The 27231-nt window shown below is 36.4% G+C and overlaps 1 protein-coding gene across 13 annotated transcripts in view; it reads right to left on the reverse strand.

Moving 5' to 3' along the window:
* The window catches only part of LOC138708889 (ensconsin-like), a 674766-nt gene that overhangs the window by 293281 nt on the left and 354254 nt on the right, over positions 1-27231 (reverse strand). For 2 of the 13 annotated variants that reach the window (XM_069839183.1, XM_069839177.1), the window contains exon 1: positions 26333-26363. The exons of the other annotated variants lie outside the window; for them this stretch is intronic. In XM_069839183.1, the coding sequence (XP_069695284.1) occupies positions 26333-26348 (16 nt within the window). In that variant the 5' untranslated portion in view covers positions 26349-26363. Of the gene's footprint in view, positions 1-26332; positions 26364-27231 lie in introns of those variants that run through there. 13 annotated transcript variants of the gene reach the window in all.

Genomic DNA, 27231 nt, shown 5'->3' on the forward strand with positions numbered 1-27231 from the left:
ACATTATCATGTCGTAGCTCCTATCATAATAAATCAAACGCACTGTAATTGAGCAAATAATTGAGCGGCAAATAACGTCCTCGTGTGCTTTCTGCGAACGCCAACGAAAGAGCCAAAATGGCGGGCGATTATATTAAGTATTTATCGAGCCTTAGGAAATGCAGCGAATCACAAGACGCACACGTTTAAATGTACCCGACCTGCAACGTGATTGGCTGCCGGAAATTAGAGAGACGGGACTATAACATTGCAACATAGGCCAACTGTCTGACTGACAATCACAGCATATATAGGACGCAGAATGGGGCAATGCAACACATGCTTTACATTTGGGGAAAAACCTCGGAAAATAAACCCAACCGGTTAATCGGCCCTGACGGGACTAGAACCCAGGCCCGAGTCCTAGTTGTTATAGATAATGGAGATGACGTTGATAATAGTGATAAAAGTTGTAGTGTTGGTGATAGTGGTAAATGATATTGATGATATGGTAATATTGACAGCAGTAGAGATGGTAAACGGGATAAGAAAAATAAAGCAGGAGACGCGAAAGAAGGGAAAGAAACAGCAGCGGGGTAGAGATTGAGGGTTGAAGTCAAGCGGCTTACATGCTGTAAGCTCTACTCGGTTTCAATCTTCCCAGCTCTCTTTATACTAAGAATGGGAAAATCGGGGCAAGTTATTTCTCAATTGAGTGATGTTACGGCTTTGCCCCTGCGTGACATGAAATACTCGCCCGCAGAGCTGTCCATGTGTAACAGATGTTGCGTTTGGCGGGGGTCCCATGCATCTTCCAAGGGAAACTTTCAGAATAACAGCTGCATCCTCGGAATTTTTTTTACTTTTTTATTTATTTATTGCTTTTTCTATAGACGTTTTCATACACAAAACTTATTCAGTACCATTAAAGTAACAGAAGAAGAAAATTGTGAGAAAATAAATGCTTCATCATTACATTACTAATCATCATCATCATCATCATCATCATCATCATCATCATCATCATCATCGCTAAGATCTAAAATTTAAGATTTTGAAATTCAACTCCTGTTTTTGGAGGTGTATTTAAAATTACATATATGTATGTATATTTATATTTATTGTCATCAAAATCATGTACAATTTGTGTATTTATTATTTTTATTTTAGTTGGTTATTTAACGACGCTGTATCAACTACCAGGTTATTTAGCGTCATGAGATTGGTGATAGCGAGGTGATATTTGGCGAGATGAGGCCGAGGATTCGCCATAGATTATCTTGCATTCTACATTACGATTGGGGAAACCTGGGAAAAACCCAACGTTTAACCAAAGGTCCCGGGTTCGATATCCGGCCCCGGAACAATTTTTCCCTCAAAATTATTCAAATCAACTTTACAGGGAGTTATACTTGAAAGCTTGATTTGCATAATACACGTCACTGTTCGTCAACAGAAAAATCACAATTTAAGTCACACAGAGTTAGTGTGCACTCAATGTTGGTTGCTTGACGGTTGTCAGCCCACTTTGAGGTATGTGGATATAGAGGGAAAAGTTGGATCGGTGTCGGGTAGAGTTCCCGGGTAGCTCAGTTGGTAGAGCGTTGGTACGTTTAACCAACGGTCCCGGTTTCGATACCCGGGCCCGGAACAATTTTTCCCTCAAAATTATTAAAATCAACTTTACAGGGAGTTATACCTGAAAGCTTGATTTTCAAAACCCAACCAGGTAATCAGCCCAAGCGGGGATCGAACCTGCGCCCGAATGCAACTTCAGACCGGCAGGCAAGCGCCTTAACCGACTGAGCCATGCCGGTGGCTCAATTTGTGTATCATCAGTTAATGGTGGTCCTGTTACATTTGTTTTCCAGGAAAACACCCTTAACTACATTGTATTATTAATAACTATTATATTCCATATTACATACAATCATTACAGTTATTTATTAACAAAAACTCTTTCCATTTAATTAATATTTATTATACATATATACAGGGTGTTTCCGGGCTAGTGTTACAAACTTTCAGGGATGATGGGGAAGAGCACACGTATCAATTTGAGATAATGAACCCTGGTCCGGAAATGACTGAGTCGAAAGTTACAAGCAAAAATAGTTGTGTGAAAATAATTTTATTCCTCTCTACACGATATTTATGTGTATTTATCTATACATCTTACACATACTATATTCATCCGAGGTTGTTTACGTTGTCTACTTACAGCATTCCATTCAGTTCGCTGTCTCAGGGGTGGGGACAGGAAACAACACTAAATCAATGCAGATGGCGTAATGTGTAACGGACGTGGTCGGTCCTGATATGCACGTCTGTATGTGTACAAGCAGTGTATGTGTATGTGTACAAGTTGCAGTGTCCAGTCGATCAGTCCTAGTGAGATAGAGGAGTACACGAGAGCGGTATATGCAGACCTGATTTTCGAATACGGATGAGTCAATGGCAACAGTAGACAAGCTCACAGATTGTATCGGGTGAAGTACCCACGTAGGAGACATCCGGTCCATACCATCTTTCCACGACTGTTCCAAAGGTTAAGGTAGGAGGGCACGTGGTGCCAAATTACTTACAATTCAATTTCAACACAACTATTTTTGCTTATAACTTTCGACTCAGTCATTTCCGGAACAGGGTTCCTTGTCCCAAATTGATACATGTGCCCTTCCCCATCGTCCCTGAATGGTTGTAATAATAGCCCGGAAACACCATGTGTATATATACACATACAACTTTCGTGTGTAGGAATCCATGTTTGGAAACTTTCCGTTTTGATAGTTACAAGATTCGATGTGTGTACCGCTATAAGTAACATCGGAAGGCCTTGGTAAAATAAACTATTTCGTTTTCTTTTATGCATGCCATGCTTGTTAGCTTACAAAGTTCATGCGTATTAAGTATAGGACTTTATTTACAGCTACATCAGAATAGTCATTTGGCACTGAACTCATGACCAGTGCGCTGAAACCTCACTTCAGTTTAAATGTAGCTGTTCTTTTCGTATGAGATTATTTGGGTTAAGCATTACGTACAGACAATGACTTGGGCTTCTTTTAATTTCTTGTTATCCTGGAAACATTGACGTTAAGATAACTAGCTGATAAGAATTTCATTTATGAAATAGAAAATGCAAATGGAAGAAAAGCTATATGACGTTATAACTCAAAATATAAATTACGATGCCACCAAGCCCACATCACACATCTACAGTTCGTGTGACTGCAACCTGTGTATATTTTTGTGTGGCTTTACTTTGTTTATAGTGTGATTTTTCTTTTTATTTCTATTATTGTATTTGTATTTCGTTGTGAAAATCGGACTCTCACTTTGAGAGAGGAACATAAGTTAAGGGTATTTGAGAATAAGGTGCTTATGAAAGTATTTGGGGCTAAGAGGGATGAAGTTACAGGAGAATGGAGAAAGTTACACAACACAGAACTGCACGCACTGTATTCTTCACCTGACATAATTAGGAACATTAAAATCCAGACGTTTGAGATGGGCAGGGCATGTAGCACGTATGGGCGCATCCAGAAATGCATATAGAGACCTTTGGGGAGGCCGAGACGTAGATGGGAAGATAATATTAAAATGGATTTGAGGGAGGTGCGATATGATGATAGAGACTGGATTAATCTTGCTCAGGATAGGGACCAATGGCGGGCTTATGTGAGGGCGGCAATGAACCTCCAAGTTCCTTAAAAAGCCAGTAAGTAAGTAAGTAAGTAAGTGATCCTCCGAGTTCCTTAAAATCCAGTAAGTAAGTAAAGTAAAGTATTTGTATTTCTGGTGTGTGGAAGAGAAGGCCCGATGGCCTTACCTGCAACAGAATAAATAAATACCATGTGCACGTGAATAAATTCACTAACATTTACAGAAAAAGAGTCTGCAACTAAACTTCAGAAAGATGAGTTGAAGCTAGCTGACTTCTCTCATTATGGCTTGTACTGGTAACTACGAAACGGAATGTTTCCGGACATGGGTTTATTTATTTTTTTATTGGTTATTTTACGACGCTGTATCAACATCAGGTTATTTAGCGTCTGAATGATATGAAGGTGATAATGCCGGTGAAATGAGTCCGGGGTCCAGCACCGATAGTTACCCAGCATTTGCTCACGTTGGGTTGAGGGAAAACTCAGGAAAAAACCTCAACCAGGTAACTTGCCCCGACCGAGATTCGAACCCGGGCCACCTGGTTTCGCGGCCAGACGCGCTGACCGTTACTCCACAGTGTGGACCCGGACATGGGTTTCTGTATGAAAATTGCTGATAATGATTACCTCTACTACCCCAAAAATTTACAGCAAAGTCACTGAAATATTATGGATATTATTCTTATGCAGAACTTCAGAAATGAATGTAATATAGGCAAAACGTTTGGTTACCCCTAAGTCCACGTGATATCTCTTCGCCTTTTGGACCCATAAGCTTCTTCTCGCCTCACTGAGTGCGGATTGCCAGTCATTTCAGAGATACCGCGAATGCAATGAACAGCTGGATCCGTTGCTAGGCAAACAGTCTGCAGGAATATGAGGCACCATTTAAAATTCGAAAATGCAATCACTTCTAGACTTAGGCCGCACGATCTCAATACTACATCAGCACCAGTACCACAACTACTGCGGCTCCTTTACCGAACAACTCTGACACCATAAATCTGGCTTTCAGGTAGACTATAGCTCCCTGTGAAGCTGACTTGAATAATTTTAAGAGAAAAATTGTTCCGGAGCCGGGTATCGAACGGAACCTTTGGCTGAGCGCGCCAAAGAGTCCAGAAGAGTTTTGGGCTTTCCATCGTATATTGAAACTTAATGTCTCCAGTGTTTGGGAACTATTGCAGCATTCTAGCATGAGAGTAACGCAACCCAAGAGCTTCAATGTGGTTGATTGTATGTGACTGGTTTTTGCGGATCTACGATTTGAGAACGGAGTGATAATAATCACATTTATAGATGGAGAGTACTAGAAGTGTAATTTTTTTTGTTTTTGTTTTTTTTTTTTTGTTAAGTTTATTTATAAACGCTTTAACATCCGTAGGCATATCGCTGATTTATAAGTTACTGTGGCTAGTTGATAAAATTATGTGTCTCAGTGAAAGTTACAGTAGAGTCCGTATAGGTCAGTTTCTGTCTGATGCTTTTCCAAATTACTGCGGCTAAAGAAAGGAGATGCACTCTCACCTTTACTTTTCAACTTCGCTCTAGAATATGCCATTAGGAAAGTTCAAGATAACAGAGAGGGTTTGAAATTGAACGGGTTACATCAGCTGCTTGTTTATGCGGAATGACGTGATTATGTTAGTTTGAAAATCCACAAACGATTAGGGAAAACACGGAAATTTTACTTGAAGCAAATAAAGTGATAGGTTTGGAAGTAAATCCCGAAAAGACAAAGCATATGATTATGTCTCGTGACCAGAATATTGTACGAAATGGAAATATAAAAATTGGAGATTTATCCTTCGAAGAGGTGGAAAAATTCAAATATCTTGAAACAATAGTAACAAATATAAATGACACTCTGGAGAAAATTAAATGCAAAATAAATATGGCAAATGCCTGTTATTATTCGGTTGAGAGGCTTTTATCATCTAGTCTCCTGTCAAACCATCTGAAAGTTAGAATTTATAAAAGTTATATTACCGGTTGTTCTGTATGGTTGTGAAACTTGAACTCTCACTTTTAGAGAGGAACAGAGATAAAGGGTGTTTGAGAATAAGATTCTTAGGAAAATATTTGGGGCTAAGAGGGATGAAGTTACAGGAGAATGGAGAAAGTTACACAACACAGAACTTCACGCATTGTATTTTTCACCTGACATAATTAGGAACATTAAATCCAGACGTTTTGGATGGGCAGGACATGTAACACGTATGGACGAATCCAGAAATGCATATAGAGTGTTAGTTGGGAAGCCGGAGGGGAAAAAGACCTTTGGGGAGGCCGAGACGTAGATGGGAGGGTAATATTAAAATGAATTTGAGGGAGGTGGGACGTGATGGTAGAGACGGGATTAATCTTGCAGTGGATAGGGACAGATGGCGGGCTCATGTGAGGGTGGCAATGAACCTGTGGGTTCCTTAAAAGCCATTTGTAAGGAAGTTGATAAAATAAGAAGTTTGTAAACATGGAAACTCTCATTTATATGTAGGCCTAAATTTGTAGAAAGTGGTTTTAACACGGACAAAAACACTTCTGATTCTGTTATTGTTAATATGAACGTTAGATATGTTCTTTAAACTTGGAGCAGATATTAAAATGGAAATATAAAGTAACTCTAGAATTAAATCAGTTTGTTACTAAAATACTGAAAGTTAGTATGTGCGGGGAATTTTTATAGCTGTTAATTTCACGGCAACAGTAGAAACATATCTCTTCATGGTCATTACTGTGATGTTCAGAGGTAATGAGCCGTGGAGTCTGACATCATTGTTATAAAAAAACCTATGAAGAGTGAACTGTGAAACATACAGGAAGCAAAATACATATTAAAAATGAGGAAATAATATATGTAACCCTCAAGATTTCAGTAGACTATTTACTGCAATACAAAACCGGATTTAACAGTGGTACAAAATTTTGTGCTCGAAGGGCCCGTAGAAGATTTCTTAAAATGTATCCAAAGTTCTGTAAGGGTCTCCGAATAGTTTTATAAGTGGGCCCATATGCATTTTCTTACGCATGTAGGCTTACACCTCACTGATGTAAACTAAAATATTAACCCTAAACCACAAGTCTAGGCGGATCCGAAAAGGTTCAGCTTTGCAGACAGTAGAGGATTATGTATTTAAGGTATACATCGACCCTAGAAATGTCAGATTTTTATTAAATTTTAGTAAATAATGTTTTTCCTCATCTCGAAGCTCATTTCTTCTATGTAAAAATTATCTTTACGTAGATTCTTCGCCCAACAGTGTTATATACTGTGGAATCTCGGCCACCAAGTCACTCAATTGAGTGCACTCCTTGTATAATGGTAGTTGACTTAATACAATCGTAATATGTCAACATATATGTCGAACATGGAGGGATTCGATCCGGTGCTGTGGATTGAACTTCGGCGTAGCTCAGTGGTCAGACCGTTTGGTACGTAGAACTAAGGATCCGGGTTCGATTCCCGGCACGGAGCGAATTTTTTTCCTCTAATAACAATTTTTTCTAGTTTTCAAAAATATATAACTTGTACCCATTATCTCAATAATTTCATAATTATTTGGGCATTCATAATATAAGCACACTATACTTTCTATACCTTACGCCATCTTCAATGTCTGTTTTCTCCTAATTCACATTTTCAGACATTTATTATACTTCCAACGGGCAAAAAGTAGACTTCCAATTGTGCAAACGACTTCATTGAGGTACCAAATTGAAGCTTAAACATGTGGCTATTTGTAAACTAAAATTATTACTTTCAATCGATTAGAATTAGCCAGATCCTTTTGGGTATGAATAATATTTATTATTATTATAAAGCTATTATGATAGTAGGAAAAATTTCTTGCTGGTTATATTATGATTAAAAGATGGGAGTTGCCATACAATCAACAATGACAAATCTGAAAGGACAAATGAAAATCGTAGATGATTAAAATGGCTACTACAAATAAACAGCGGGGACAATGTGTTCTTTACTACGCTAAATTTGAAAGTGTTAAAAGAGTTCAAAGGGAATTTTTATGTGAGTATGGTGTGCGTAATGTAGGCCTACCTAAGTACGATTCCATAATGTTGTGGTATCGAACACTAATTTGTAGAAACAGGTTCTGTGTTAAAAACCATGCTGGAAGTCGCAGGCGAAACCCACTACGAGAAGCATCTATCTCCTGGCTTGGCCCCCAAACTCCCCAGATCTAACCCCTCCTGACTTTTTCGTATGGAGTTCTGTTAAAGATATTATCTATTCAAAGAAACCCAGGAACATTGATGATCTGAGAGTAAAAATTACTCAAGTTTCTCAACAAATCACCCCTCTTATGTTACAACGGACATGGGCTGAATTGCATCACTGTTATGAGTTGTGCAGGGTGCACAATGGGGGTCATGTTGAGCTCTGAGGAATCTCCCGTCTTTCAGTGTTGTGTGCACAAAGTTTCAGGAAGTAAAGTTCAGTAGTAAATGTTTTACGGCGTATTTATTTTATCCATACCCAAACGGATCACCCTGTATTTCTCCACCAAATATATATAAGATGATTATAATATAATGTGACATATCCTTTGAATGTTTCAAGATAAATAATTTTAGTATGCAATATTCTCCATACGTAGGGGATTATTTTAGCGAAAGAAGTTTTACGCTAGGTTAATTTCTAATGGAGTTTAATGGAGTTAGGTCGTTCCAAAATTTTGTTAAAAAAAGAAAATCTTTGGGCCTCTAAATGCGAGTTTCAAGTTTGGATTATATAACTTGCTTAGTTTACTCCCAAGAATCATGTCACCAAACTTTGAAAAACATTAAGGAAAATAATGTGGATTTTTATCCTAAGAGTCGATGTAACTTACACCTCAATTTCATCTTCTATTGACGCTATTAACAGTAATACTTCCTTTCATATGTCTTTTAAACTACACAGAGTATTCAAAGACAAGATTATAATGGAATGTAAAAGATAAAGTCAACCCCATGACAGGCCAAATCGACAAAGAGCGTGGCGAGAGGTTAAGGTTCCCACCTTTACACACAACTGGCATTTAATGGCAGTAGGGATGTCAGTCCTACGTGCCCGCCGCCTTTTACCCCCAAGAAAATATCCCTGGTACTCATTTATGTTAGAGACTGAGTGTACTCCAGGGCCATAATGCAACTGGAAGGATTAGATAAATGGAAAAATCCATGACCCAATCGGGAATCGAACTTGCGATCTTCCAGCTTGCATCATCACGTCTTAACCCTTAACTTGGCAAAGCTTCATTTCTCACACTAGTTTATTAAACCTTGTCGGACCGTAAAGAAAACAGCTATCGCAAAGTCCATTCTTTTATGCGTTGTGTAATATTACAATATTGTGAAATTTTAATTTCCCTACCAATTTTTTTCTATTGTTTTATTAAAATTATAGCATATAGCCTATTAACCTGTTGTATCCTATAGGATACATTGTCAATTTAAGGGTTAACCGCAACGCTACTGCGTGCTCCAATGAAATCATAGATTAGTAGATTGAAAATACGAGAAGTATAGTCCTCCTCTTTGCTTACGTCTTAGGAAGTGAAGGCTCTATAAAGTCTAGGTAGGTAGTATCGTTCGCCATTTTTGTTCTTTCGTTGCCGAGCTACCATACGAGGAATCTATTTGCCACACCGTTAAACATTATAATGTCGTAGCTCCTATGATAATAAATCAAACGCACTGTAATTGAGCAAATAATTGAGCGGCAAATAACGTCCTCGTGTGCTTTCTGCGAACGCCAACGAAAGAGCCAAAATGGCGGGCGATTATATTAAGTATTTATCGAGCCTTAAGAAATGAATAACGCCTTCCTCAGCGGATCACAAGACGCATACATTTAAATGTAGCCGACCTGCAATGCGATTGGCTGCCGCAAATTAGAGCGACGGGACTATAGTAACCGTTATTAAAAAAAAAAAGTTGCAGTATCTGTTTAAATCGAAAAATTGTTTTTTGGCTACAGAGTCATCTGTTTCCTGAGCTGCAGCTAGGTTCTTCCTCCCATTTCATTCTGTTATGGCTTCGTTATAGACACATTATCTCATCCTGTCATAGTTTATGTAGCATAGAAAAAAGAAGCTCAATACGAGGGTTTAGTGTCAAACTAACGTAACTACAAAAACTGGCATTTTTAGGTTTTTACACAAATCGATGGCAAATTCATTCTTCTACTTGGTCACAAAACATCGTAACTCAGATCCGAACAATCTTGTATACAATACAATTCGTAACTACAAAATATGATGGTATAGTCCATATGAAATAAGTGTATTACCTGTTAAGAATTTTGTTGTGAATAAAATTTCGATTGTAGTTACGTTAGTTTCACAATACTTACTTACTTACTGGCTTGTAAGGAACCCGGAGGTTTATTGCCGCCCTCACATAAGTCTGCCATTGATCCCTATCCTGAGCAAGATTAATCTAGTCTCTATCATCATATCTTACCTCCCTCAAATCCATTTTAATATTATCCTCCTATCTACGTCTCGACCTCCCCAAAGGTATTTTCCCGCCGGCCTCCCAACTAACACTCTATATGCATTTCTGGATTCGCCCATACGTGCTACATGCCCTGCCCATTTCAAACGTCTGGATTTAATGTTCCTAATTATGTCAGGTGAAGAATACAATGCGTGCAGCTCTGCGTTGTGTAACTTTCTCCATTCTCCTGTAACTTAATCCCGCTTAGCCCCAAATATTTTCCTAAGAACCTTATTCTCAAACACCCTTAATCTATGTTCCTCTCTCAAAGTGACAGTCCAAGTTTCACAACCATACAGTACAACCGGTAATATAACTGTTTTATAAATTCTAACTTTCAGATTTTTTGACAGTAGACTAGATGACAAAAGCTTCTCAACCGAATAATAACACGCATTTCCCCTATTTATTTTGCATTTAATTTCTTCCCGAGTGTCATTTATATTTGTTACTGTTGCTCCAAGATATTTGAATTTTTCCACCTCTTCGAAGGATAAATCTCCAATTTTTATATTTCCATTTCGTACAATATTCTTGTCACGAGATATAACCATATACTTAGTCTTTTCGGGATTTACTTCCAACCCTATCGCTTTACTTGCTTCAAGTAGTTTCACAATAAGGCCTCAAAAAACGCGTGAGATACATAACAATAATTCTAATTATGTCACTTAAGTTAGGAAAATAACTGCGAGTTCAGAATTGGATTAGCTGTTTAATGTCAGTAAACATACGCTAATCTCTGAACCATACGATGAAAAGGTCAGGTGTTATTGCATTTTCTAGTTGAACACGGACTAACGCATCACCATGGAAACGAACAAGTGAATTCACACGGATAGATGATAGTTTTCCAGTTCAGAGGTGAAGAATAAAACCGAGCTTTACTACACACACCTTTGCAAGATTTGGGACAAAGCAGTGGATCTTCGAGATTTGATGTACTAGCATCAGAACCCGTTATGGTAAGGTTATGTTCGGTCGTGTAATGCCTTGCAGTCAACCGTCGGACATGTTCCACTGACCAACTTCCAAGTGATACAACCATACTTGGGCATGGTATTGCGACTATCGGGTCAAGTTGGTGTGATGCCAATTCACGAGCACCCTTCACTCATCTAAGACTCGCACACTGAGTTACTGTATAGTTCCGTGTTATAAGACCCGGTGAAGGGGGGGGGGCGTTGTGTTTTTGCGCGGAGAGATAAAGGCAGTTTGTCTAACGAGGTGGTTAAGGGACAAACCTTCGAATTCATAAAGCAAGCGCTGTAAACAGTGTTCGCTCACCACAAGGAAAGCGCTTAGAGGTGGATTTCAGTGGGTTCTAAACTGTCACTGGTGGGTGCTGACACATCCTCGTCTACTATGTTCAATTAAAAATATCAGGTTGCTTTTTCTTAGTAGGTTATTTTACGACGCTTTATCAACATCTTAGGTTATTTAGCGTCTGAATGAGATAAAGGTGATAATGCCGGTGCAAAAGAGTCCGGGGTCCAACACCGAAAGTGGCCCGGGTTCGATTCCCGGTCGGGACAAGTTACCTGCTTGAAGTTTTTTCCGGGGTTTTTCCTCAACCCAATATGAGCAAATGCTGGGTGACTTACGGTGTTGGACCCCGGGCTCATTTCACCGGCATTATCACCTTCAACTCATTCAGACGCTAAATAACCAAAGCTGTTGATAAAGCGTCGTAAAATAACCTACTACAAAAAATAAAAACATCCGGAAGAGAGGTTTTTTTCTAAGGCGAGTTTCATCTCCGACAAAATTGGAAATCGCCTTGCGGGACACGAAAGTCTACATACAAGAGGCAATCAATAAGTTTACTAGAACCAGAAAACACCTGGAATCTACGCTAAATGCATAACTTGAAAGGTAAAGAAGAAGACTAGCCAAGAAGGCGTATATGACGAGATTCCAGGAAGAATTGCAATACGTCCTTAACATATTTGCACAAAATGACGTGTAGAAGCTCAGTTCTTAAAGACAATCTGACGCTGTTTGATAGACTGACTCAACAGGCATGGAAGCATGATCTTCGGTGGCATGCGCATGTATGTTTAACGGTACAATAAATACAAGTGAAGTTCGGAAATATATTGGTTGCAACTTGTATTTGTTGTTTTTTATTCACTTTAGCATCTCATTATTTTATGTCAAAATTTTCATTATTATGGTAACATCTTAGGCGAGTTTTATCTTCAACAAAATCGGAAATCGCCTTGTGGGACACGTAAGATGCGATTAATAAGTTTACAGGCTGCCCGATTTCAACACAGAAGACATACGAAACGGAGAAGTTATCTAGAAACAGGAAAACGCCTGGAATCTACGCTAAAAGCAAAACTTGAAAGGCAGAGAAAAAGACTAGTCATAAGGCGTACCTATATGGAGAGATTCCGGACAGGAATAATTGCAATAGATTCTTGACATGTTTGCACTTAATCACGTGTAGAAGCTCAGTTCTTAAAGACAATCTAACGCTGTTTGATAGACTGATTCAACAGGCATAGAAGCAATGATCTTCAGTCGCACACGCATGTATGTTTAAGGGGTTAGGTACAGCTTACAGCAGTAAAATTTTGAAAATATTCAACACTTTTTTCTCCATTACCATATCTTGTATAATAATGAAAATTGATATGTTTAAAACACTGTCCTTCGGCTATATGAAAAAAAAATATTTTTACGATTTAAAAATATTATTTACACTTTTTTTAAATTCAGTTCACTGCGCAGTGATGAAATTTTTTGTGTGTATTTATATATGTCACATCAACAATATGATGCAAGATCACTCCTCTACCTTTGATAGATTGTCTGATAAAAAATAAATTAATTTAAAAGTGGTCAAATATCAGTATTTTCTTCTAACACAAAATAGAAAATAAGTATTATTTATTAAGGAATATTGTAAATGTGAGTTTCAGCAATAAAATAAAAGAGAGAGAACATGAAAAAGTTAACAAGCTTATGAGTTATGAGGGAAACGCTTCATCACTGCACAGTGAACTGCCACCATTTTCAATTTTGAAAAAAAAAAAAATATATATATATATATATATATATATATAACTTTTTTTTTTAATCGCAAAAATATTTTTCATATAGCAGAATGATAGTGTTTTACACATACCAATTTTCATTATTGTACAAGGTACAGTAACGGAGGAAAAAAATGTTGAATATTTCCAAACAATTTCTGTAAGCTGTATCTAACCCCTTAACGGTACGGTAAATCCAAGTGCAGTACGGAAATATATTGATTATACCTTGTATTTGTTGCTTCTTTTATTCATTTTAGTATCTCATTATTTTATTTCACATGTTACTACAACTTATCAAGCGGTCATAAGGATCCAGAATTTTAAAACCAGTGTCGATATTATCGATTCCAGAATCGATATTATTCATCCGATATCGGCTCCAATTTTCTGATACCTATATTTCGTTGGTACAGAAAAATCATGGCCTTCAAACCGAATCAACAAAGTGTGCTATAGCTTAAACTGTATTTCACAATCATAGCAGTCTTTTGTTTTTGTTTACGAGCAACCAGCAATGCAAGGAAATGTCACACGCAGCCAGTACTAAAGAAGATAAGTATAACAATGGATTTTTATGCAAGGCGACCTAGAAGCGAAGCTGAAGATGTTATCGATACAGCAGTGGCATGGAAATACAGCAACATTTGAAGCGTAAATGAAGAGTGAAAACTACACACGTTTTAGTACGGCCGCGAGACAAAAACTGACAACAAAAACTGAGATTGTAACTGCTTGCCTACTGGCAATGATGGATGCAGAATAACGCGATAGTATTATTTTTAAATTACGAGTATTTTAAGCTACATCGAGAAACAAAATCGCAGAGGGCACTGAGATTCCAGACCAGGAAAGAACACTTTTATATCTCACAGCTAATCAGAGGAGGAAATGACTTTTCCAGAAAAGGAAGAAGCGCCGAAGGGAATAATCACACACAGGAAATTAATGTAATTAATGTGGGGTTCTCATATAGAGGGAATCTAGGGGCTGAAGCGCATCTAGAAATTGGATGACTGAAAGTATTAAAATTTCTCGTTTATTTCTCATTTGAACAATAATTAGTTTCAGCTCAATTTTTATTTCCTTATTTCTTGACTCTACCACTCCAAAAAAAAAACCAACAGTCTCAACTCTTAACTTGGCAAAGCTTCATTTCTCACACTAGTTTATTAAACCTTGTCGGACCGTAAAGAAAACAACTATCGCAATGTCCATATTTTATATGTTGTATAATATTATAGTATTGTCAAATTTTAATTTTCCTACCAATTTTTTTCTATTGTTCTATTAAAATTATAGCATACTAGTGGCTTGCGCAGCAAATGCTGCAAACTAAGTTAATTAGACGTTCAAATAAACATTTTTCATTCAGATTTATTTTCAATTAAGAATACCAGACATTCTGAAAGTTATTTGCTTCCATAATAATGAAAGATACTCTCTCTCGAGCCAATACTGAAGAGAACCACGCATACAAATATCGACACCACATCGCCATTAAATATATAAAAAAGACTCAACCCCACTTGATTAATAACTGATGTTTAATAATATTATTATCTTACATAAGTTTTATGGCGGCCGGGTAGCTCAGTTGGTAGAGCAGCTGACTACGGACTGGAAGGTCCGGGGTTCGATCCCAGGTGGTGACAGGATTTTTTCTCGTTGCCAAACTTTCCCGAGGTTCACTCAGCCTCCTATAAAATTGAGTACCGGGTCTTTCCCGGGGGTAAAAGGCGGTCAGAGCGTGGTCCCGACCACACCACCTCATTCTAGTGCCGAGGTCATGGAAAGCATGGGGCTCTACCTCCATGCCCCCCAAGTGCCTTCATGGCATGTTACCTTTTACATAAGTTTTATAGCTTTCAGTAACATATACTATATAGCCGCCACTCAGTAAAATATAGAAATCAAAATCTAATTTAAGTTATTCTCTACATCTACTTACATAACCCATAAACGTTTCACTTTCATATCATCAATATAGCATTAATATGTATAATTAATGAAAAATAGCCACATCACGGCATTAACTACAATAATATTTCATTTCTAATAGTAATAATGTAATCAAACCACCTCAAGTTTTGTAGTTTTTAATATCCAATACACAGCTGTACCCAGAAAATTACACACCACAGAATCGAACCTGTAAATTATTTTTAGCAAGTTAAGTTTTTAATAACCAATTTAATTTGAGCTTTAAATATGTCAGCATTCTTGCAGATCATGGCCTTCGTGTAATATTGTTTACTTTAGTGTGTGTTTTGTTTTATTCTGAAATGTAACACGGCCGACTTGATGCTCGCTTCGCTTCTCCTGAATGCAATTAGCTAGTTCTCAAAACTGACGACAGATGGATTTTGAAAAATAGGAAAATTATGTAGGAAAATTGACATTTCACTGAAAACTACTATTTTTCAGAAAAACTTTGGGTTCCAAGCTTCAAAGTGAGGAGCCATTTATTAAAATCCGTTCAGCCGTTTTCCCGTAATTTCCATTACCAGTTCAAATTATATATATATATATATATATATATATAGAGAGAGAGAGAGAGAGGGGGATAGATAATCTATTAACCTGTTGTATCCTATAGGATACTTTGTCAATTTAAGGGTTATACTATACTGCAACTTTTTCTCAACCTGACACATTAGTTGAACTACAGTGTGATTTTTAACTTGGGGCCTTTTAATGGAGCAATTGGAGACTTAATATTTTCTCAAACATACTGAGCAAGAACTGACATAGGCGTTATGTTAAATAAAATTTCTCAAATTATACATTCCGCGTCCTTTTCTTTCCTAAAGTGATAATATTCCCGATGATAACGAATGTTCTAACTGGGCTAAAGCATAGTGCCCGTTTCCTCTTCCCGCTGGCTTACTCAACAATCAACACAGCTCACAAATATTATACAGAGTGGAAGTGAAATAACCCTTAAGATTTTCAGAGCGAATAGCTCATGTTATATGTAACAAAATAGTATATTGCAATACAAGGTTGGGAAGTGATTTTTACAAAACCTAGGAAAAGTTTCAAAAAGGAGCAGAGCGAGATTTTTCCATTTCCGAGATTTTGTAATGCACTTTACAAACGTGTATTGTACAGCATTTTTTTCACGACCACAGTTTTAAAGCTGCAAATATATATATATATATATATATATATATATATATATATATACAGGGTGTTTCAAAAATACGGGGTATAATTTCAGGTATGTATTTCCCACATGTAGACAATCAAAATAGTTCATTACAACATGTGTCCGGAAATGCTTCATTTCCGAGTTATGGCCTTCACAACATTGAAATTCACCGGAACGTTTTTCTTTCCGCAGGTCGTTGCCGTCAAAGGAGACATTAAGAGGGCACTCTGACAGTTCATTCCGAGGCGAAAGTTACATTCTGTGTTGTGTAGGCGTTAGACTGTGCGACATGTATTCAAATCAAGAGCTGGCAGAGATACACTTCATGTACGGTAAGGCGGACGGCAATGCTGCGCTGGCTCGTCGTTTGTACCAGGAGAGGTACCCACAGGACAATGTCCAGATCGGAAGACATTTGTACGTCTCCATTACCGTCTGTGCGAGTATGGAAAATTTAACTCTCCTGGTTTGGGAAGGGGACGACCAAGATCTACAACTCCAGAAGTACAGGAGGAGATTCTGGAGGCTGCGAACATGACTCCTTCTATCAGCACACGAAGGGTAGCGTTACAAGTCAATGTTCCTCATACGACTGTCTGGAGACTGTTGAAAGTGTATGAATTGTATCGTTATCATTTGCAACGTGTACAGGCCCTGTCACCAGCAGATTACCCTGCACGAGTTAGGTTCTGTCAATGAGACATCGATGTGAGGTCTGTATTCAAGCAGGAGGTGGACATTTTGAACATCTTCTGTAATAACAACGACCTGTGGAAAGAAAAAAGTTCCGGTGAATTTCAATGTTGTGAAGGCCATAACTCGGAAATGAAGCATTTCCGGACACATGTTGTAATGAACTATTTTGATTGTCTACATGTGGGAAATACATACCTGAAATTATGCCCCGTATTTGTGAAACATCCTGTATATATATATATATATATATATATATATATATATATATATAATTTGAACTGGTAATGGAAATTACGGGAAAACGGCTGAACGGATTTTAATGAGTGACCCCTCATTTTCATGCCTGGCATCCAAAGTGGTTCGGAAAAATAGTAGTTTTCAGTGAAATGTCAATTTTCTTACATAATTTTCCTATTTTCCAAAATCCATCTGTTGTCAGTTTTGAGAACTAATTTTATTGAATCACGGCCAACTTGTTTGAATTTCAGAACAAAACATACACTACAATAAACAATAGGCTATTACACGAAGGCCATGACCTGCAGGATTGCCGACGTATTTAGAGCTCAATTCAATTTGTTATCAAAAACTGATTCTGCAGTATATAATAATTTTCTGAGTACAGCTGTGTATTGGATATTCAAATCTACGAAACTTGAGGTGGTTTGATGACATTATTACCATTAGAAATTAAATATTATTATAGTTAATATCATGATGCATCTATTTTTCATTAATTGTACATAATATTGATGCTATATTGATGACATTAAAGTGAAACGTTTTATGGTTATGTACGTAAATGTAGAGAATATCTTAATTTAGATCTTCATTTCTATAATTTACTGAGTGGCTTATAACTACGAAACTTAAGATAATTATATTGTTTTTAAAAATCAAATATTTTAATACTTATTAACCCAGTGGGGTTGGGTCTTTTTCATATACTTAATGGTGGTGTAGTGTAGATATTGATATGTGTCATTGTCTTCAGTATTGGCTCGAGAGAGCGCAAAAATTACAGTTCCTACGGAAAGATAAAAATATATTATTTACTGATAAAGTAAGAGGCCTAGAAAATTTGGTAGTCTCCAGATCATTTCAGCAAGATCTCTTAGTAGGATAAAATGATTTTACGCTCTACATTTCAAGTTCTACATGCAGCAGCTATACGAAAATGCTATTGATCGAAACCTTAGCAAACCTGACATTTTTTTAACTTTTGCTTACAATCCACAATGACCTGAAATAGCTACTGCTCTCGTCCTGACATTGATACTTGAGTTTTCGCGTTGAAACTCAAAAACCGAAGTTGGATAGGTTCAAGAAAAAGTATTTGGCCTAAAAAATCCACTCAGAGGGAGTATGTTTCATTATTATGGAAGAAAATAACTATCAAAAAGACAAGTATTCTTCATTGAAAATAAATCTGAAAAATGATTATTTGAACGTCTAACGAACTTAGTTTGCAGCAGTATTTGCTGCACAAGCCACTAGTACAATATATTTTGCACTGGAAATTTAGAGCAATATTATTCCAGAGCCTTTGCAAAACTGCACTGTAATGGTAACTAAGTAACAATAAGTGCACTGTAATGGCTCTATTTCAATATAGTTTCATGTTATGAAGAATGGTTTCCCTAGCAACAAGTTTCTGTATGGGAAATCTAACTTTCAAGGCCTAGCAACAATAGCTGCAAAAAAAAAAAAAAAAAAAAACCACACACACACACGATATTGCAAAAAAAGTGTAATGTAATACCATATTGGTGGGAAGTTGATAGTTTTCTCAGAAAAAAATGTCTTTTCCCAAATGTTTAACATTCTCTTATTCCGTAACTCTTGAGAGTAAAATTGTGATTTTTGACAAAATCGATAGAAGATCTAATAAAGATTTATCCTTTTAGCTTATTTCAATAGCTTGGACGGTTTTCGTGTAAATTTAATTTAAAAACCACTAATTTGAACCCACTGAACGATGTATCCAGAGGGAGGTGGGGAGTAGTTCACCTTGGTAGACAGATTTGAGTTCGTTGACCTCTTGCATCTTACGAGAAAAAAGAGGAGTATGCTAACGACGATTTGCCAGACTGCTGAAACTTCCAACTTCATTTTCTAATTAACTGTGCATTTTAGCGGCGATGCTGCCAGACTGCTGAAACTTCCAACTTCATTTTCTATTAACTGTGCATTTTAGCGGCGATGCTGCCAGACTGCTGAAACTTCCAACTTCATTTTCTAATTAACTGTGCATTTTAGCGGCGATGCTGCCAGACTGCTGAAACTTCCAACTTCATTTTCTAATTAACTGTGCATTTTAGCGGCGATGCTGCCAGACTGCTGAAACTTCCAACTTCATTTTCTATTAACTGTGCATTTTAGCGGCGATGTTGCCAGACTGCTGAAACTTCCAACTTCATTTTCTATTAACTGTGCATTTTAGCGGCGATGCTGCCAGACTGCTGAAACTTCCAACTTCATTTTCTAATTAACTGTGCATTTTAGCGGCGATGCTGCCAGACTGCTGAAACTTCCAACTTCATTTTCTAATTAACTGTGCATTTTAGCGGCGATGCTGCCAGACTGCTGAAACTTCCAACTTCATTTTCTATTAACTGTGCATTTTAGCGGCGATGCTGCCAGACTGCTGAAACTTCCAACTTCATTTTCTAATTAACTGTGCATTTTAGCGGCGATGCTGCCAGACTGCTGAAACTTCCAACTTCATTTTCTATTAACTGTGCATTTTAGCGGCGATGCTGCCAGACTGCTGAAACTTCCAACTTCATTTTCTAATTAACTGTGCATTTTAGCGGCGATGCTGCCAGACTGCTGAAACTTCCAACTTCATTTTCTATTAACTGTGCATTTTAGCGGCGATGCTGCCAGACTGCTGAAACTTCCAACTTCATTTTCTAATTAACTGTGCATTTTAGAGGCGATGCTGCCAGACTGCTGAAACTTCCAACTTCATTTTCTATTAACTGTGCATTTTAGCGGCGATGCTGCCAGACTGCTGAAACTTCCAACTTAATTTTCTAATTATAGTAACTGTGCATTTTTAGCTGCGATGTTGCCAGACTGCTGAAACTTCCAACTTAATTTTGCTAATTCACTGTGCATTTTAGCGGCGATGTTGCCAGACTGCTGAAATTTACAACTTAATTTTCTAATTAACTGTGCATTTTAGCGCCGAGGTTGCCATTCCGTTCAAAGTTCCAACTTAATTTTCTAATTAACTTTGCATTTAATCACAAAACGTTTTTCTATTCATTTAAGCGTACCCTACCGTCCCTTTCAATCTGCAGGATTTTTTCCACTTTCACCCTGTATAGTACGAAAAAAAAAAAACAAAAAAAAAAACAGCCACTCCAAATGTTATAAGTAATTGGAACTAAATGTTTATAGCATGTAATTATACTATTTTCTATATAAAATAATCAATATAGAAATAATGACGAGTGTTTCGTAAAATTCTGATATGAGACTTCACGGTAGTAGTCATATGATTCTCACTGGAGCACAGGGCCGTGGCTTCAGACCTGGCCGAGAAAAATGGATTTTTAAGGATGATAAAAACCCTCAGCGTTACTGAATGAGTGTGGCATGTAAGTGAATCAATCTCGCAACGCAAAGGAATTCTGTGGCAAGTAATATAAACAATATTCACTAATTAGGACTAAAAGTTTATAGGCCGTTAAGCTATGTAATCCTAATACTGACTGTGGGCTATATGTCGAGATGTTTCTACTGTTTCTACAGACTTCTTTAGCTCATCATATCCGTATAGTGACAGCAACCACAACACTACAGCCACTGCGATCAGAGGTAATCAAGTGAAGAACATCTAGCAGGTTTGACAGGAAAGAACAAATATCAAAACGGATATTTTTCAGAACAGAATATTATTTTCTTGTATATGCAATGCTAATAGCGAGAAAGAGAGAGGGAAAAATTTAATATTAAAGTTCTTACACTATTATAAAAGGGGTCAATATGTTATAAACTGCATTTACAAGGAGAGGACACGCTCTGTATATCACCGAATTAAATCAGATTTTGTGACATGAAAGTATAAGACGTTCTGTTTAAAGTCATACCTGGTATGGGTGGCCAATGACTCCTCGTTTTGGAAATATTGGCTATTGTTTGTGACATACCTCCGTTAGGTACCTAATAGGGAAGCATTAGGCTGTGTAACGGCGTAGCTCATATGGTTGGATGCTGAGTTGTCATCCACGCAACCTGAGTTCGAATCCTCATGCCTTCTCATTTTTTAAAGCTTGATATCATTATTATTATTATTATTATTATTATTATTATTATTATTATTATTATTATTATTTTAATTCACTTTCAGTTGTCAGCTCCTATATTCAAAGCCATATTGAATTATGCTGGTATGCATCAAAATTGATAAACGAACGAGAAGTGTTTGTGAATGTGAAGGATGACTGTTTCGCAGCAGAAGTGCGGAAAAATGTGTGTGACTGTGGACAACCTTCTTTTATTTGCTGTGCATGGTGCAGGAAATATGTATGTTTTGTGTGTTTTTATGACATTTATCATAATGAATCGGGACAAAATGATGTGGAATAGCTGCTACAGAAATAGAACAGACACCAGTGACACAACTTATCTTCCTACGTGAGCAATATTTCATTGTTTACAATGTTAGTTAATTAGTAATTTGTTTAAAACATGATGAAGCATTCAATACATTGAGAAATATGATATAGGTATGTAAATAGATAACTGTGATCACAATATTAATCATTATTAAAAGAAAAAAAAATATAGGACCAGATAAGATTCGAACTGAGGTTGCCTCGATAACTCAGCATCCAACCATGGGCTACGCTGTTACACAGCCTAACCCTTCCATATTAAGCACCTAACGGAAGTATGCCACAAACAATAGCCAATATTTTCAAAACGAGGGGTCATTGGCCACCCATACCAGGTATGACTTTAAACAGTACGTCTTGTACAGGGACATCACTTTATTTTCACCAACATTTTTAACATTAACCTGGCTATACTCGGAAACACTGTTGCCCCCTTCCATTACAGGAGTTTGATGTTACTAGTGCAATATGTAAACAAATCATTTTACTGGGTATAGGAGGAGAGAAAAGTAGTGTATCCATTTATGTTGTAGGGAAATACGATATTACGATTTTCAGATTGATCATCACTTTTACGGAATTTATCAAAATACAGTAGAGTAGTAACATTTTTTTTTTCAAAAACTCAACTTTTCAGGCGGCTATGTTCGTTATGTAATGTCTACTTTATTTAGCATATTAATTACTGGTGTTAACATACAATACAGAGAGTGCATTTAAATTGAGGGGCTCATAAGTAAAGGCCTGTAAGTGCACTTAAGTTACTTTTGAGAAAATGGGGTTTAAATATTTAAGCTTTCGTAAAATCGGTGAAATTTTTATTTAAAATTTAATGTGTGATGCGATTAAAATATCCCTTTGCCACTAAAATTTTAGATACTTTTTCTTACACTGGATGCACTTAACTCATGTTATTACAAATGTCACTAGCATTCCTTTGCTTCTAGCCACCTCAATTCAAAAAAGCTAATCTGAATTTTTAAACAAGTTGCTGAAAATGATTGCCGTTCATTACAATGCAGGCTTCAATTCAGTACGCATATTATTAAAAACATTTTGAAGCATATTCTATGAAATTGAATTTATCGTTTCTTGAATATAATTTTTTAGTACGATATTATTAATATGGGTTCTTTCTTCTATAGAAAACGCAACCATATTTCTGAAACACACTATACACTGCAGTGTTTACTTCACTGCTTGAAGACTTCGAATGCAACAGCGGCCGTAAGTTTGTGTGTCTGACGGGAGCAAGGACATTAGTGAAGGGGTGTGAGTGAAGTACATTCAGAAATGCAGGTACAATAAAAATGCAAGTAAAAATAAAATGATGTCCCTGTACTTTCATCTCACACAATCTTATTCTATTCGGTGATATACAGAGCGTGTCTTCTCCTTGTTAGTTAAAATCAATGTAATAATCATGCAAAAAAAAATGAGGGGTTTGCTGGAAGAAAGGCGGTTAGACCTCTACGCCCTTCTTCGGGAAAACGGTTTAAAATGTAGTGAATAATTCTGTGGTGTTCGGGTAAAGGGGTATAAGTCATTTTTTTGTCCAGGTGGAATTTTGTTCCCCAGATGAACACACAAGTTAAATTATACAAGTGGGTGTGCAAAAATCAAAGAATACTAGCAGTTGATGTGTTTTATTTGTGTAGAAAATTATTTGTAATAATGGTTCCAAGTTTAATTTTCATTTATCTCCGAACTCATTTTTATGACTTATCTCCCTTTACCCAAACACCACAGAATTATAGTAGCGAAATTTTGTTTTGATTGTACTGTACATATCTGCAGGACAGGGCTGCGTGCGTGCGTGCATGCGCGATTTAGTCAGTCAGTCTACAAGCAGACCTAGTGCTGCGCGTTACCGCATACTGTACCGTGTGTGTTTTCTCTTGGTAGAGACTAAGCAAATATATATAGTTCAATTTAGTCAGTCCAGTTGTTTCCTTTGACTGCTTTTTATGTTCATTATTGTCCTTGCTTTAAAAGTAAACAAACTTATGAAACTCACAGATTCAGATGGAAATATTTTATGTTCTATAAAGAGATTTGTTACAATATTAAGATTTTTGGGCTTATTGTTATCAGGATTATACAAAGAATAAGTTTCATTTATTTATGTTCACACAAAATGGAGATTTTCTTTTTCTGTTAGCCTATATTCAGAGATTTTGCTTTGCGTACTTAATGTCTACTCAGTATATCTGAAATAAAGTAAATTACTTTAGAAGTGGATAATAAATGTCATAAAATGTATCTTTGTTTCAATTCCGTGTGAAATTTAAATCTGAAATCTACATTAAATCCCCTAAGCAAATCATTATATGGATAAAGGGCGTATAGACCGAAGTTTTATATGGTACAAATATAAGGAAATTTAATAATATAAATTACCTAAATGCTACAAAACATTTATACTCGCTAAGATTTTTAATTTAATGTATAATTTTGTTCACTATCTGTATAACATTTTATTCAGGTGCGTTTTGAAATCTTAGATTACCTGTATCCCAATTCACCATATTGACGTATACGCCCTTTTTCCGGCAAACCCCTCAATTGCGTCTTATCCATAATTAGTTGTAAATATTGAAAAAAAAAAAAAAAAAATACGATACGTAGGGCTATAAGATCACGGCCGACTTGATGATCCCTTCGCTTTTTTTGTATACGGCCTTGACAATAGTAATATTTTCTTTAAATTGGATAATTTCTCAATTCCACCACGAGGCGCTGTCTGCCAAGCTCTGGTGTCCACAGAGGAAATACTCAATATGAATTAAAATAAATGATTAAAGATTAATAATAACACTTATGAATAATAAATAAGAAAATAATAAGTATTATTGTGTTTAGTTCTGTTAATTATGGTAAAAGCGTGAGTTTAAAAGCACATAGTAACCTGTTCAGTTTAAGTAACATGATGACAGAAGCGTAATTTTGTAGTTCATTCGCTGAGTAGCACCCCTAGGCTAAACTGTGATGTTTCAAAGTAATCACTTGGGTAATTATTTACCATAACTTGTACTGAGTTTAATAATTTCACTCACTGCACTGATACATTCCACTTGATATTGCAGATTCAAGAATCATAGTTTCAAGATTGCGCGACTCAGTGGATTATAAGCCGCATTCTTCGAAGGAACAAGCTTTTCAGTTAAAGCTGCTGCAATGTTATCTAGAAGCGGCCTAACAAATTTCACAGTAATAATATTAGCAAGTCCGTTTTAGCCGTCTTCATCACAAATTGACATTGCAAGAGAGGGCATCTACACAGTAACGGCTCAATTTCTGAACACAAATTTTCTAATATATTCTTGTTTGGTATTCTCTTTCGATGATTAAGCAGATGATCTAGAATCAATTTTGCATGAATACTGCCTTCATCGGCCTCTTTCCATACATTTTCTTGTTCTTTATGTGACGGATCTCTTTTAATTAGTTGGAGTTTTTCGGTTGTTTTCGTTATCTCATCTTGCTTCTCTTGTAACACCTGATTAAGTTGTGTAATTTTGACATGCAATATGTTAATATTTCTTTTTAGCTCCACAAAGTTGACAACGTCTGCTTGCGTCGCTTTATGGTCATTTTCAACTGGCAAGAAGGGAATATCATTAACTTATGCTGAGCCACTCGGAACATCTTGTTCAAATAGTGAAAAACCAATATTACTAAAAGATTTGCGTTTCTTGGGTGGAGGGAGATCAGTTTTAGTAACTGTTCGTCATGGTCTTCTGATATCTGTCACTTATACCCCTTTGATTTGATTACCCCCTTTGATTTGATTACCTGGTTGGGTTTTTCCGAGGTTTCCCCCACCGAAAAGGCAAATGCCGGGTAATATTTTGGCGAATCCTCGGACCTCATCTCATCTCACTACATCTCGCCAAAAAAAAAAAAAAAAAAAAAAAAAAAAAAAAAAAAAAAAAAAAAAAAAAAAAATGTAAAAAAATTGTACAAAACTGTAAAAATTGTAGAAAATTACTAAATTGTAGAACTATAAAAATTTGTAAAAATTGTAATTGTAATATTGTAAAATGTTGACATGTTCCACATCTTAAAGCTTCATTGCTCATGTAAGATCTATGGAATAAAATAAATGAATGAATGTATACCTAGGATAATGAGGAAATATTGTTGGCACAGCATTTGGTTTTAATAGTCTAAATTTCCCATTATTAGAATAATCTTCTTCCCTGAAATGTAAACTACAAACGACCTTGGGAGTCAGTTCCATCTGGCGGGAATTTCATATTTTCTCGATTACAGCTTTAACACAGGGATCAAAATGATTTGTCAAGGCCGGTAAAGGAGAAGCGAAGCGAGCACATCAAGTCGGCCGTGATAAGATCTATTACATAAAAAATTAACAACATTAAAAAAATAGTAGCTGGAATTATGGACTACGAAATCCCCGTTCATTTGTTTTGTACTAGCTTCTGCAACATAGAGCAAAAATCCTTGTCCGCTGAGCAAAAAACTTGAGGAATACTGCTAAAAGAACAAGGCTAAAAGCTAGATAATTCCAATACGACAGTAATATTTAATGTCTAAAGTAAGTCTTTAAAACTACACAATAAGAGAAAAACTACAACGAGGCACAGAAAATGGAGGTAAAAGTAAACTAAATATAGGCAGTAATCTCTCGTATGTTACCGTGATGGCGGAGCATAAATGTTGTTGCTATAGCGACACCCCTCACAAGAGAACGATCGAAGAGACACTCACCTGAAACAAAAGAGAGGAGCAGAGAATTAGCATGTGCGCACACTCATTAACAGAAGCTGTGAATCTAGGAGACTTTTAACTTATGAAACACTGAAACATTCATAGCAGACTTCGTCCACTGTTACATGAAACCTGTCTGGGCTTGATTTCAAAGAAAATAAATAAAACTCTGCTGTAATATTAAGTATGCTAGCAATATTTCATGCGTCTCCACACTTTATACTTTATCACATCGTATCATATAACATCGTAAATTATAGTCATACCACAGTCTAGTATATACAGTCGCGAAGCTTGAGTTTTGAGGGTACTAGGAACAATAAACTGTGCACGTACTATTTCGCATTGTCTGTAATGAGGCGATAGTAGCGATCCTAGTGGTTAGCAACTATCTATGGATGCATATTTACTACATATTGAGCTTCGTGACTGTATATATTCAATTCAATTTATTTGGCCATTAGATATACAGTTTTAGGCTTCGTCACAATACATTGAAAAAACATATAAATACATTTTAAAAAACACTAATAATAGAAACAGTAATATTTAAGTAATACAATGAAAACATGAAATAATTTGAAATTTTTAAATTGAGGAAAACTAACTAAATTGCAATTAAACTTACTTATTAAAATACAATTTTATACAAATTTGTGTTGAAAAACTCAGCAACAGAAAAATAATTGTAACTAATCTAAATAACTTTATTTATTAAAAAACAATTTCGTGTGAATTTATGTGAAGAAACTCATCTACAGAGTAGAAAGGATTAATTAAAAGCCAATTATAAAATTATAAAATAGACCTACTAGACTGTGGTCATA

This window comes from Periplaneta americana, chromosome 11 (assembly GCF_040183065.1).
Source record: "Periplaneta americana isolate PAMFEO1 chromosome 11, P.americana_PAMFEO1_priV1, whole genome shotgun sequence".
NCBI lineage: Eukaryota > Metazoa > Arthropoda > Insecta > Blattodea > Blattidae > Periplaneta > Periplaneta americana.